Below are 10,595 nucleotides of genomic sequence, written 5' to 3' on the forward strand. Positions count from 1 at the left end.
GGACTCTCAACCACTGCGCCACCAGGGAAGCCCTGAAGCCAGGTTTTTATAGATGATAATGTTGATATTTTTTATTTTATTGGGATATTGCTATTTTGGAAAAACGGAGTAAAACAATCGGGTAAATTTCCTTTCCATTCAAGTCTGAGTTTTGAACAGTGACGTATTTCCAAATGGGAAATGGGTCTGCGATCTTACAGTGAACCATCTATTGGCAAACCAGGACCATAATTATGCCTAACTCTCTTTGTCTTATATGGTCTGCATTCTTTTCATGTATGAATGCATAAGTGAAGTTAAAGGGCTTAGAAAACAACATAACTTTAGTCAGAAGTAGCTAGAGTGATCCCACTAAATAAGGAGGCATACTCACCTGTGTTTATAGGTGTATACACACATGAATATGTATCTACACGTATGCACACATATAAAATAGATATTTCCTATAAAAAGCTTTTTCTAGAAGGATATACAAGGAACAGTTGCCAGTTCTTATCTCTCTAGGCAGTGAGACCAGAGGGTCATAGGATCAGGAAGGGGAGTTTAACTGGTTTAAAACTTTAGAAATTAGGATAAATAAGTTGGCTCTATTTTCCAAAACTCTCTAGTGACCAGTGGAGCATACCCTTCCCATCACCTTCTAAGAGTCTCCTAAGGACTGTCTGTAATAAGTTCTCACATATATATTCCAGGCATCTGGAGCCTTTGGTTCTGGTTCCAAATAATTATTGTTTCAAAGTTTAAAGAGTGAATATACAGTGTTATGGACTTCTTGTATCTGTTACTGTGGAATTAAAAACAGTCTTCTTTCTTCTCTCTTTCAGATGGAGCGTCTACAAAAAGCTCTAGATGTAGCTAGAGAAGACAACAGGAAACTGGCTATGAGCCTGGAGCAAGTTCTCCAGACAAATAATCATCTGCAAACAAAGCTTGATCATGTTCAAGAGAAATTGGACAACAAAGAGCTTGAGCGACAGAATTTGGAAACCTTCAAGTAAGGGCAGTATAGTCGCAGTGAAATTAGGGAAGAGCCTCTGGGAGAGTAAGTTTGGCTAATTCACATAAACCAGTTAAACCCTTTTTCCCTACTTTGAAGCTAGTACTCCCAGCAGAGCCATGTGAAGGAAGCAGGCATAGCTGAGCAGAGCAGGTATTAGCTGGCTGGGGTACGCTCCTTTTCAGCTCTTCCCTCAGCTAGTGTCGGTCTTCTTCCGTACACGAAGGTTTAAACCAAGTTGGAAGGGACACTTACCTGTTTCTGCCAAACCTTTTCTATCTGAAGCTTATGTGTCCTTTAAAAGCATGATTTGGAAAAGGAGAAACAGAAGCATGGATGGAATAACCCCTCCAGGAGTGGGATAATTCCACTGAAGCAGCTGCTAAACCATTCATTGTTTTCAATTTTGTCCTGAGATTAGTTAGGTCAAACCCATCAAGTTCAGGTCAAGCCACTAAAGAAGTTTTTTGTTAAACTTTATCTAGGCAAATAGGATTTAGATATTAATCACATCCCATGAAAATTTATACCCAAGGGAAATGCATTGTGCACGTGGATCTTTATTCCTTTCACGTAGTGAACATACTGATATAGCAGACAAGTATAAGCTAAAGCCAAGAAGGTATTTTTCATATTTGTAATCTGTACAAATTTTATATTCTGGTGAAATGTTGCTGGCTCAAGACTACTCAGTATTGGTTAAAACAAGAGTATGTGTTTCACTCTTTTGGGTGGATCTCTTTATATTGAATGACTTTTTTTTGTTTTTTAATGCTGTAGGTAAATGCTTATTTCTTCTTCTGTTAATGAGTTCCAGATCAGTGATTTTTACCCGGTGACTGATCTGCTTCTCATTGGTAAATGACACCTCCTAAGATGTTTTCTAAAGGTGATTTATCATCTCTCTTTTTCAAAACAGAGAACAGATGAGTAAAGCATCCAAAATAGAAGCAGAATTGCATGCTGAATGCATAGATGCTCTAAGAAAGCAGTTTCAAATTGAGAGAGAAACTGCAAAGAAAGCAGCACAACGGGAAGTGACTGAGGTATGGAGGCAAGTGACTGACAGAAGTCTCCCTCTAGGTGAATGCCTTTGAAGAGGAGAACCAGCTACAGGATTTCCGAGAATGGCTACAGTTGTTCTTTGGCTCTTCTAATCCCCCTTTCACCAGCAAGCCAGATACATCTCTAAGCTGTTTGTAAATTAACACACAAAAAGTTTCTGATATACAGCTATCTGCCCAATGAAGGAATGCCTTGATGACAGCCTTCCCATTGGAGAATAATAATTGAGTGGGAAAGAGGAAGGAGGAGACCGCCATCTGCTAGACAGACAGATAGCAAATCACATGTCTCCTCAATTCACTTAACTAGCATCCATCATGCACCTACCTACCTCCTGAGAGGCACAAGTAAAAACAGCAGAAGATGTGGTCCGTGCTAAATGACCCCTTATTTAATTGTCATCTCCACTCTTTACATGAGACAACTAGGAAGACATCAGAAAATGTTTCTTGGATAGCTAGAAGCTGTGTACAATTTTAAAGGAATTAAAAAGTAAGGGAAAGTTTGTTTTAGGCTGGTTGGGTGATCGAAGAAGGGAAGCTTGATGAAATTATACAGGGTTGAGACTGGCAGAGCTGACAGGGCTGCGACACCCTATGTAAGAGGATGAACAAAGGTTAGTTACAAAAATAAATAGGACATGTGAGCAAAGAAAAAGGATTTGCCTCTCTTGATCAGAGCAGAGACGTCAGGAAATTTCTGAGAAAAAGGGGTTAGCTTAGATGAGACCAGCTGGTAGACAGCCTTGACTACCAAAATGATGGATGGAAAGTATTAGGTAAAAGTAGAGCACTGTAGGTTTCTGAGAAGGCTATGAGCACAATTTTAGGTAGGTTAGTCTATTTATTAGCAGTGGAGAGTAGGTAAGAATGAAGAGAAACTGGAAACATGGAGGCTCAAGGGAACTGGAGCAGTTACTTTGGGCTTCAGATGATTAGAGCCAAGCAAAGTGTTTCTGTTGAAAATAGAGAACAATCAAATCAAAAATCCATTTTAATTAATAGAAAAATCAGACATTAAATGTATCATAAGCAAAGGGGAGGGAGTAATTAAAATAATTCCAAGACTTGGTTGGCGTGGCCGGTCTCTATTTTGCCAAATTTAGCACATTTAGCAATTGCACTTGACAGCGCACAGTCACAAGATCAGCTTCAGCTATTTATATGGTGCTTTGTAAATTGAAAAAGCACTGTATAAGTGTTAAAAATGTTATAAAAATAATTTCTGTAGGAAACAAAAATGGGCACTGAAATTAAAAGTACCTTTATTCAGAGACAGTTGTTCAGAATACTTAAAAGTTTAAATCCTTTTAACAGGGATCAGTAAAGATGGTGAACTTGTGCAGGAGAGACCAAGGAACAGTACGAGTGTGATGTCTTGAGCAGTTAGTGGCAGGGGTGGGCTCAGGGTGCACTGTTTAAGACTCCCAGCTCTGCCTCTTATTAGCAATGTGTAAAGTTACTATCCGTGCAGATGACTTCACTTCTGAGTCTCAGTTTCCTCAATCAAAATGGAAATCATCACAACTGCTTTCCAGGGTGGTTTTGAGGGTTAGTTTTTAGGGCTTACCCAGTTTTGACAAATCGGTGATTGAAGTAATGGTGGAATATCTAACAGAAATTTAGTTGGGTGATAATAAAAGACTAACACTGTAGTGTGAGGTTAAGATCTGAGGGAATGAGCTAGTATAAAGAGAAAAGGTAACAAATAATTTTGACTTTTTTCTTTGACATGTTAAATACTTACCAGCCACAGAGAATACCGCCCTCCTATCTTCTCCCTTCTCAGCTGCCATCTCTTCTTCCTAAAAATCAAGTGGTACTCATTTAAGGGCATATGAGGAGGAGGGGGAACTCTGTAAAATGATTTAAGTGATGTTAAAAGATAAATTGAGGAATAATAAAATTATTAAGAGTTTATTTGAACAAAAATCACTTTGAATCAGGCAGTATGCAATCGTTTGCAATAGAAAGGCGCTCTGAGGAGTTGTATAAAATGAAAGACTTTTATAGGCAGAGGGGAGCAGGAACAAGGAAGTTATACTAGGCAAAAAAGTAGATTAGTTACTAGTAGCAGATTTACTTCCTTTAAGAGATGGCTGGGGTCTGTCAGGCAGATTACTCAACTAATGCTGATCAGGCGATTCCTGATTGACTGGTTTAAGAGTCCTTTTCTGGGAGAGCCAAAACTGTAATTAAGTCTCAGTTTGGTGACATAAGGCTTAGCATAAGTGACTTCATTGTGGGCCTGTTGTCTTGTTTTTAATAGTAATCACTATGTTATTTTTCCACTAGACAAGTTTATTAACATTTCTAAACAAAAATCAATATTCATAAGAAGTATAAACTACTATGTAAATAAGCTACAAGGATATATTGTACAGCACAGGGAATACAGCCAGTATTTTATACTAACTGGAATATAATCTATAAAAATTTTTAATCACTATGTCATACACCTAAAACTAATATAATATCATAAATCAACTATACCTCAATAGAAAAAAAAGCAATATTATAAAAATACATGCAAGATAGTCAATAACTGAGAGGTGTATTTACATAAACTGCCATATAATTTATTTTCACTTCTCCATACATGAGGTCACAAGTGACAGAAAGAGACGAGCTTAAGCTTTTTAAAAAAAAAAAAATCTTTAATGCATAGCAATGATCACTGAGCAATTAGTGTGTGCCAGGCTCTATATTCCTTCTCTGCCTCATCTTGTTTAACTGTTACATGAATCCTATGAAGTAGGCTATTCACATACTTTTCCAGTGATGAACCTGAGGCTTAGGGAAGTTAATTATCTGAAATTACTTGACTAGTGCGTGGTGAAGCTGAGATTTTAACTTCTGTCTGATTCCAAAGCCATGCTCTTAGAAAGCAAATGATGAACATACACTTACATTATCTGTTCTGAGAAAAATTGTGTTCTTTAGTGTTAAAAATTATGAAAATCACTGAGTGTTTCTCCACAAATCTACTTATTATTATTGCCTCACTTACCCTCCTTTTTAAAATATCTATTTATTTGGCTGTGCCAGGTCTTAGTTGCGGCACACAGGATCTTTAGTTGTGGCACACAGGCTCTAGTTCCCTGACCAGGGATCAAACCCGGGCCCCTTGCATTGGGAGCGCAGAGTCTTGGCCATTGGACCACCAGGGAAGTCCCATCACTTAACCTTTTTAAAAGAAAGGTCCAAAGAGAATAAAATATAGGGGCACAGCTAAACATAAGCTTCTCTTCCTGAACGGAAGGTTAAAATGTTCTAATTTTCCCTTTGTATCCCACAGCTGAAGAAAGCCCTTGATGAAGCCAACTGCAGATCAGTGGAAGTATCCCGGACCAACCGAGAGCTGCGGCAGAAACATACCGAGTTGGAAAAGACACTGGACAGCAGCAAGGAGAAAATAAAGAATCAAGAGGCCCAAATTAAGCTCCACTTGTCAGCTAAGGCGAATAATGCTCAGAATATAGAGAGGATGAAGGTTGTATGAGAAACCCTAACTCTCCTCTCACCTCCTTAGTATCTGATGGGGGTCCAGGCAGGCAGTGGTGTCTGGGGAAGACGGTTTCAGAGCACTACCACTACGTGATCTCTGGGAATTACAGCTACACCTGGGAAGTGGGCAGATTGCCTGGGGGGAGGTGGTGGGAGACTTTATTTCCCGCAGAGATACTGCTGCATCAGTGTTTGGTTTCTCATTAGCTGCCAGTGTCACATTCTGGCTCCCCAGCTGTCTCTTCCACAGTGACTGTACAAGACTTTGCTCTTTCGGGGTCAGGGGGCTGGATGGGAAGGAGAGCCCAGCAGGAACTGGTAACTGTGGATCTCATGTGGGATTCTTTCTGTCAGCCTATAGGCAAAAAGAGCAAGCCAGTTTTTCCACTGATCATCTTTCTATGTTATATCCACATTTACTTTCAGAAAATAGAAACAGAATTGAGGCAAATGGAGCTAATTAATGATCAATATCAGAAAGAAAACTATGAACAGGTAGATGATTTCCACACACTCTGTTTACCATTCACATGAAATCCCAAACTTGGACAGGTTCACCAACCATCTCCCTCTTTGTGCCCTACCAGTCACTGAGTATCCAGAAATTTGTATCTGAAATGACTAACCTACAGAAGGAGATGCAGCTGTTGGCCAAGAGCCAATATGATATGTCAGCTCAGAATAAACAGCAAGAGCTGCAGCTTGAGGCAGAGTGGAAGAGGAGGCGGGAGCTGGAGCATCGGTGCCAGGTAAAAGGGTTCCTAAGAGTCATCTCAAAGATAACCAGCAAAGGCCATGTGCAAAACCCAGCATGAGGGCACCTGGCTTTTCTAGGCTCTGAAGAAGAAGACAAACTTACAAGTCATTCATCTTAGCTAAGTCCTTAGTATCATATCTAGGAATGCAGCCTGGAGCTTTGACTATGGCACCTCGTCTTCATGTTCAACTTAATAAAAATGGTACTCATTTTTAAAGAATGGCTAAAGCTCACATATGCAAAGTACTAGTTACTAAGTAAGCCTTCTGAACTTCATAGTCTTTCAGGAACTTTACACCCCTTGGTTCTTCCCCGTAGCTCAGATACATCTGTTGCCGTTACAGGGCTTTTATCTACTCCCAACCTAATGAAAAGCACATTTTATTACAGAAAAGGGACTTCAAGAGACCATCAAGCTCTTGCCTTCCAACAGAGATTGTCTGCTATGAAAAGTATTCCTCAGTTCTGGAAAGAGATGTTAATCACCTTTTCTCAGGAGAATCTGTAATCATATACACAAATGTATACTGTAGCTTAAACTGAAAATAATAGTTTTTATCTTATAGTCTGGTAGCACCTGGAGTTAGAAAGTACCCCATCATACTTTCATAATTTGGTTGCTCATTTATTACAATATTGAAGCTTTTTCTTCCATATATAGTACATTGGGAGTTTGTAAAAAAATCTTTGTATCATGTTTTCAGGAATTGGAAGAAAGTAATAGACACCTGAAGGAATGTAAAGAGGCAACAGAGAATAAACTGAAAGAAGCTAGTGTGGAATCAGAACAGGTGAGCCAGACCCACGGACATGAAAACTTAGACAAGCTTCCTCAGACACGATGACCCTGAAACACAAGTCAGTGTAATATCCTTCAGTAACACAGTTGTCAGGAGTGCAAAAGGCAAGAACCCCAATACCTTACTCAGTATAGCCTCTGTTACAAAGAATAGTTTTAAAGATTCTGTGTCAGGCTTCCCTGGTGGCACAGTGGTTGAGAGTCCGCCTGCCGATGCAGGGGACACGGGTTCGTGCCCCGGTCCGGGAAGATCCCACATGCCACGGAGCGGCTGGGCCTGTGAGCCATGGCCGCTGGGCCTGCACGTCCGGAGCCTGTGCTCCGCAACGGGAGAGGCCACAACAGTGAGAGGCCCACGTACCACAAAAAAAAAAAAAATAAAAAGATTCTGTGTCTTGATGAGATATCATAGAATGCTAAAATATTGATTGATATTGACTAATATTAACTTGGTAGTCCAAGTCCCTGAAATTCCAGAAATCCCTGGAATTGGGATTGACATATATACACTAATATGTATAAAACAGATAACCAATAAGAACCTGCTGTATAATAAATAAAATTCAAAAAAGAAGAGATTCTTAAGCTAAAGGTGTCACAGTGACATTGCTGCCAGTTTATCCCTTTTGTAGCCATTAAATTACATGATAATATGACTGTCAGAATGGTATATTAAAAGGAATATGGGGGGGCGGAGTGAAGATGGTGTACTAGGAGGACGCGGAATTCACGTCTCCTCACAACTAGGGCACCTACCAGGCACCGGTGGGGCACCATGGACACCTAAGGGGATGGGAGGAACCCCCCAGCGACCAGGTAGGACATGGGGCGTCGGGGGGAGTGAAGGGGGAGGAGAAGCAGAGGTGGGACAGGACTGGCACCTGAGGGGCAGCTGGGGGAGGGGAAGGAATCCCATGCCCAAAGGGGGAAATTGGGGAAACATTGGGAGGGCAGAGGATCAAAAGGGAGCATGGTCAGGTTTCCCCTGCCCACTTGGACCCCAGGAAGCTGCTAAGATCCCGGGCCTGACCCTCTGCACACCGAGGCTGCCTCCAGCCATGCGGGTCCCGAGGGAGCGGGAGGGAGGGAAGGGGGAGCAAAAGTAAAGGCTGGACCTCTGGGACCGGCACCCCGAGGGGTGGCTGGGGGAGGGGAGGAGTTCCTACACCCAGCGGGACTCACCCATGGTTACGGGTCCAGCGGGGATGGGGGAGACCCTGGCAGAGACAGTCGGGGAGGGCACAGAGGAATGGAAGGAAACAGGGCCAGTGCTTTCCCTGTTGGGCTCCTGGGCCTAATCCTCGGAGCCTCCCTCCTACTGTGCAGAGCCCAAGCCCTGCCCCTACCCCCTCACCCAGGGCCCCACCTCTACACTCAGAGACCCCCTCTGAGACCCCCTCCAAGGCACTGGGCCTAAACCCCACCCACACACCCTCACTCAGGGCCTTACCTCCAAACTCCAGAACTCCACACTCCAGAGGTCCTCCTTTCCTTCCACCCAGGTCCTAAGCCCTGCCCCACACTTGAACATCACCCCACCTAGGCCCCACCCCCAGGGCCTTTTCCTGCTATGGGGGTCCTGAGCCTAGGTCCTGCCCCACCTTAAACCCCACCCCACCATAGCCATGGCTTTTTTTTTTCTTTTTTCCTCTCAGATTGGGGTTCTGTTTTACCTTGTTGACTCATTGTTGATTCTATTTTTATATTTCCTAATCTTTTATTTTTCTAATTTTATTTTATTCTTTATACTTTGTTATTATTGTTCTCTCCTTTTGGCTTGTAACCCCCCCCATTTTTTTTTCTTTTTTCTGTTGTGGTTTTATTTTACCTTGTTGCAGTTGTTTCAATTATAGTTTTATATTTCCTAATATATTTTTTATCTTTCTAATTTTATTTTCTTTTTTATTCTTTGATATTGTGCTGCTCTGCTCCTTTTCTTCCTTTCTCTCTTTTTCTTTTTTTTTTTTTTTTTTTTAACCATGCCACAAAGCTTGCAAGATCTTGGTTCCCAGGCCAGAGGTCAGGCCCGAGCTCCTGTGGTGGGAGCTCCAAGTCCACTGGACTAACAGAGAACCTCAAACCCCAGGGAATATTAATGGGAGTGAGGCATCCTGGAGGTCCTCATCTCAGCACCAAGACCTGGCTCTATCCAACTGCCTGCAAACTCCAGTGCTGGATGTCTCAGGCCAAACAACCAGTAAGATAGGAATACAGTACCACCCATCAAAAATAATGAAACAACAAAAAACAATACGTTACAGATGAAGGAACAAGGTAAAAACCTACAAGACCAAATAAGTGAAGATGAAATAGGCAAGCTACCTGAAAAACAATTCAGAGTAATGATAGTAAAGATGATCCAAAATCTCGGAAACAGAATGGAGAAAATACAAGAAACATTTAACAAGGATGTAGAAGAATTAAAGAGCAAACAAACAGTTACTGAAATTAAAAATACTCTAAAGGAATCAATAGCAGAATAACTGAGGCAAAAGAACGGATAAGTGAGCTGGAAGATAAGATGGTGGAAATAACTGCCAGGGAGCAAATAAAGAAAAAAGAATGAAAATAATTGAGGGCAGTCTCAGAGACCTCTGGGACAACATTAAACACACGAACATTCAAAATATAGGGGTCCCAGAAGAGGAAGAGAAAAAGAAAGGGACTCAGAAAATATTTGAAGAGATTATAGTTGAAAACTTCCCTAACATGGGAAATGAAATAGTCAAGCAAGTCCAGGAAGCACAGAGTACCACACAGGATAAACAGAAACACGCCAAGACACATTAATCAAACTATCAAAAATTAAATAGAAGGAAAAATATTAAAAGCAGTAAAGGAAAAGCAACAAATAACATAGAAGGGAATCCCCATAAGGTTAACAGCTGATATTTCAGCAGAAACTCTGCAAGCCAGAAGGGAGTGGCAGGACATATTTAAACTGATGAAAGGCAAAAACCTACAACCAATATTACTATACCCAGCAAGGATCTCATTCAGATTCGACGGAGAAAATAAACCTTTACAGATAAGCAAAAGCTAAGAGAATTCAGCACCACCAATCCAGCTTTACAGCAAACGCTAAAGGAACTTCTCTAGGCAGGAAACACAAGAGAAGGAAAAGACCTACAAAAAACAAACCCAAAACAATTAAGAAAGTGGTAATAGGAACATACATATAGATAATTACCTTAAATGTAAATGGATTCAATGCTCCAACCGAAAGACATCCACTGGCTGAATGGATACAAAAACAATACCCATATATATGCTGTCTGCAAGAGACCCACTTCAAACCTAGGGACACATACAGACTGAAAGTGAGGGGATGGAAAAAGATATTCCATGCAAATAGAAATCAAAAGAAAGCTGGAGTAGCTCTACTCATATCAGATAAAATAGATTTTAAAATAAAGAATGTTACAAGAGACAAGGAAGGACACTACATGATGATCAAGGGATCAATCCAAG

General features: G+C 41.1%; 1 protein-coding gene across 2 annotated transcripts in view; it reads left to right on the top strand.

The window, feature by feature from the left end:
* The window catches only part of CCDC150 (coiled-coil domain containing 150), a 137,306-nt gene that overhangs the window by 121,544 nt on the left and 5,167 nt on the right, over positions 1-10,595 (top strand). Inside the window, exons 12-17 of one of the 2 annotated variants that reach the window (XM_028480392.2) lie at positions 825-994; positions 1,917-2,043; positions 5,360-5,554; positions 5,995-6,063; positions 6,156-6,317; positions 7,030-7,116. In XM_028480392.2, coding sequence (XP_028336193.1) covers positions 825-994; positions 1,917-2,043; positions 5,360-5,554; positions 5,995-6,063; positions 6,156-6,317; positions 7,030-7,116 — 810 coding nt within the window. The remainder of the gene's footprint in view (positions 1-824; positions 995-1,916; positions 2,044-5,359; positions 5,555-5,994; positions 6,064-6,155; positions 6,318-7,029; positions 7,117-10,595) is intronic. The other variant, XM_055089213.1, reaches the window with a different exon arrangement.

Source organism: Physeter macrocephalus, chromosome 2, assembly GCF_002837175.3.
Source record: "Physeter macrocephalus isolate SW-GA chromosome 2, ASM283717v5, whole genome shotgun sequence".
In the NCBI taxonomy this organism is placed as follows: domain Eukaryota; kingdom Metazoa; phylum Chordata; class Mammalia; order Artiodactyla; family Physeteridae; genus Physeter; species Physeter macrocephalus.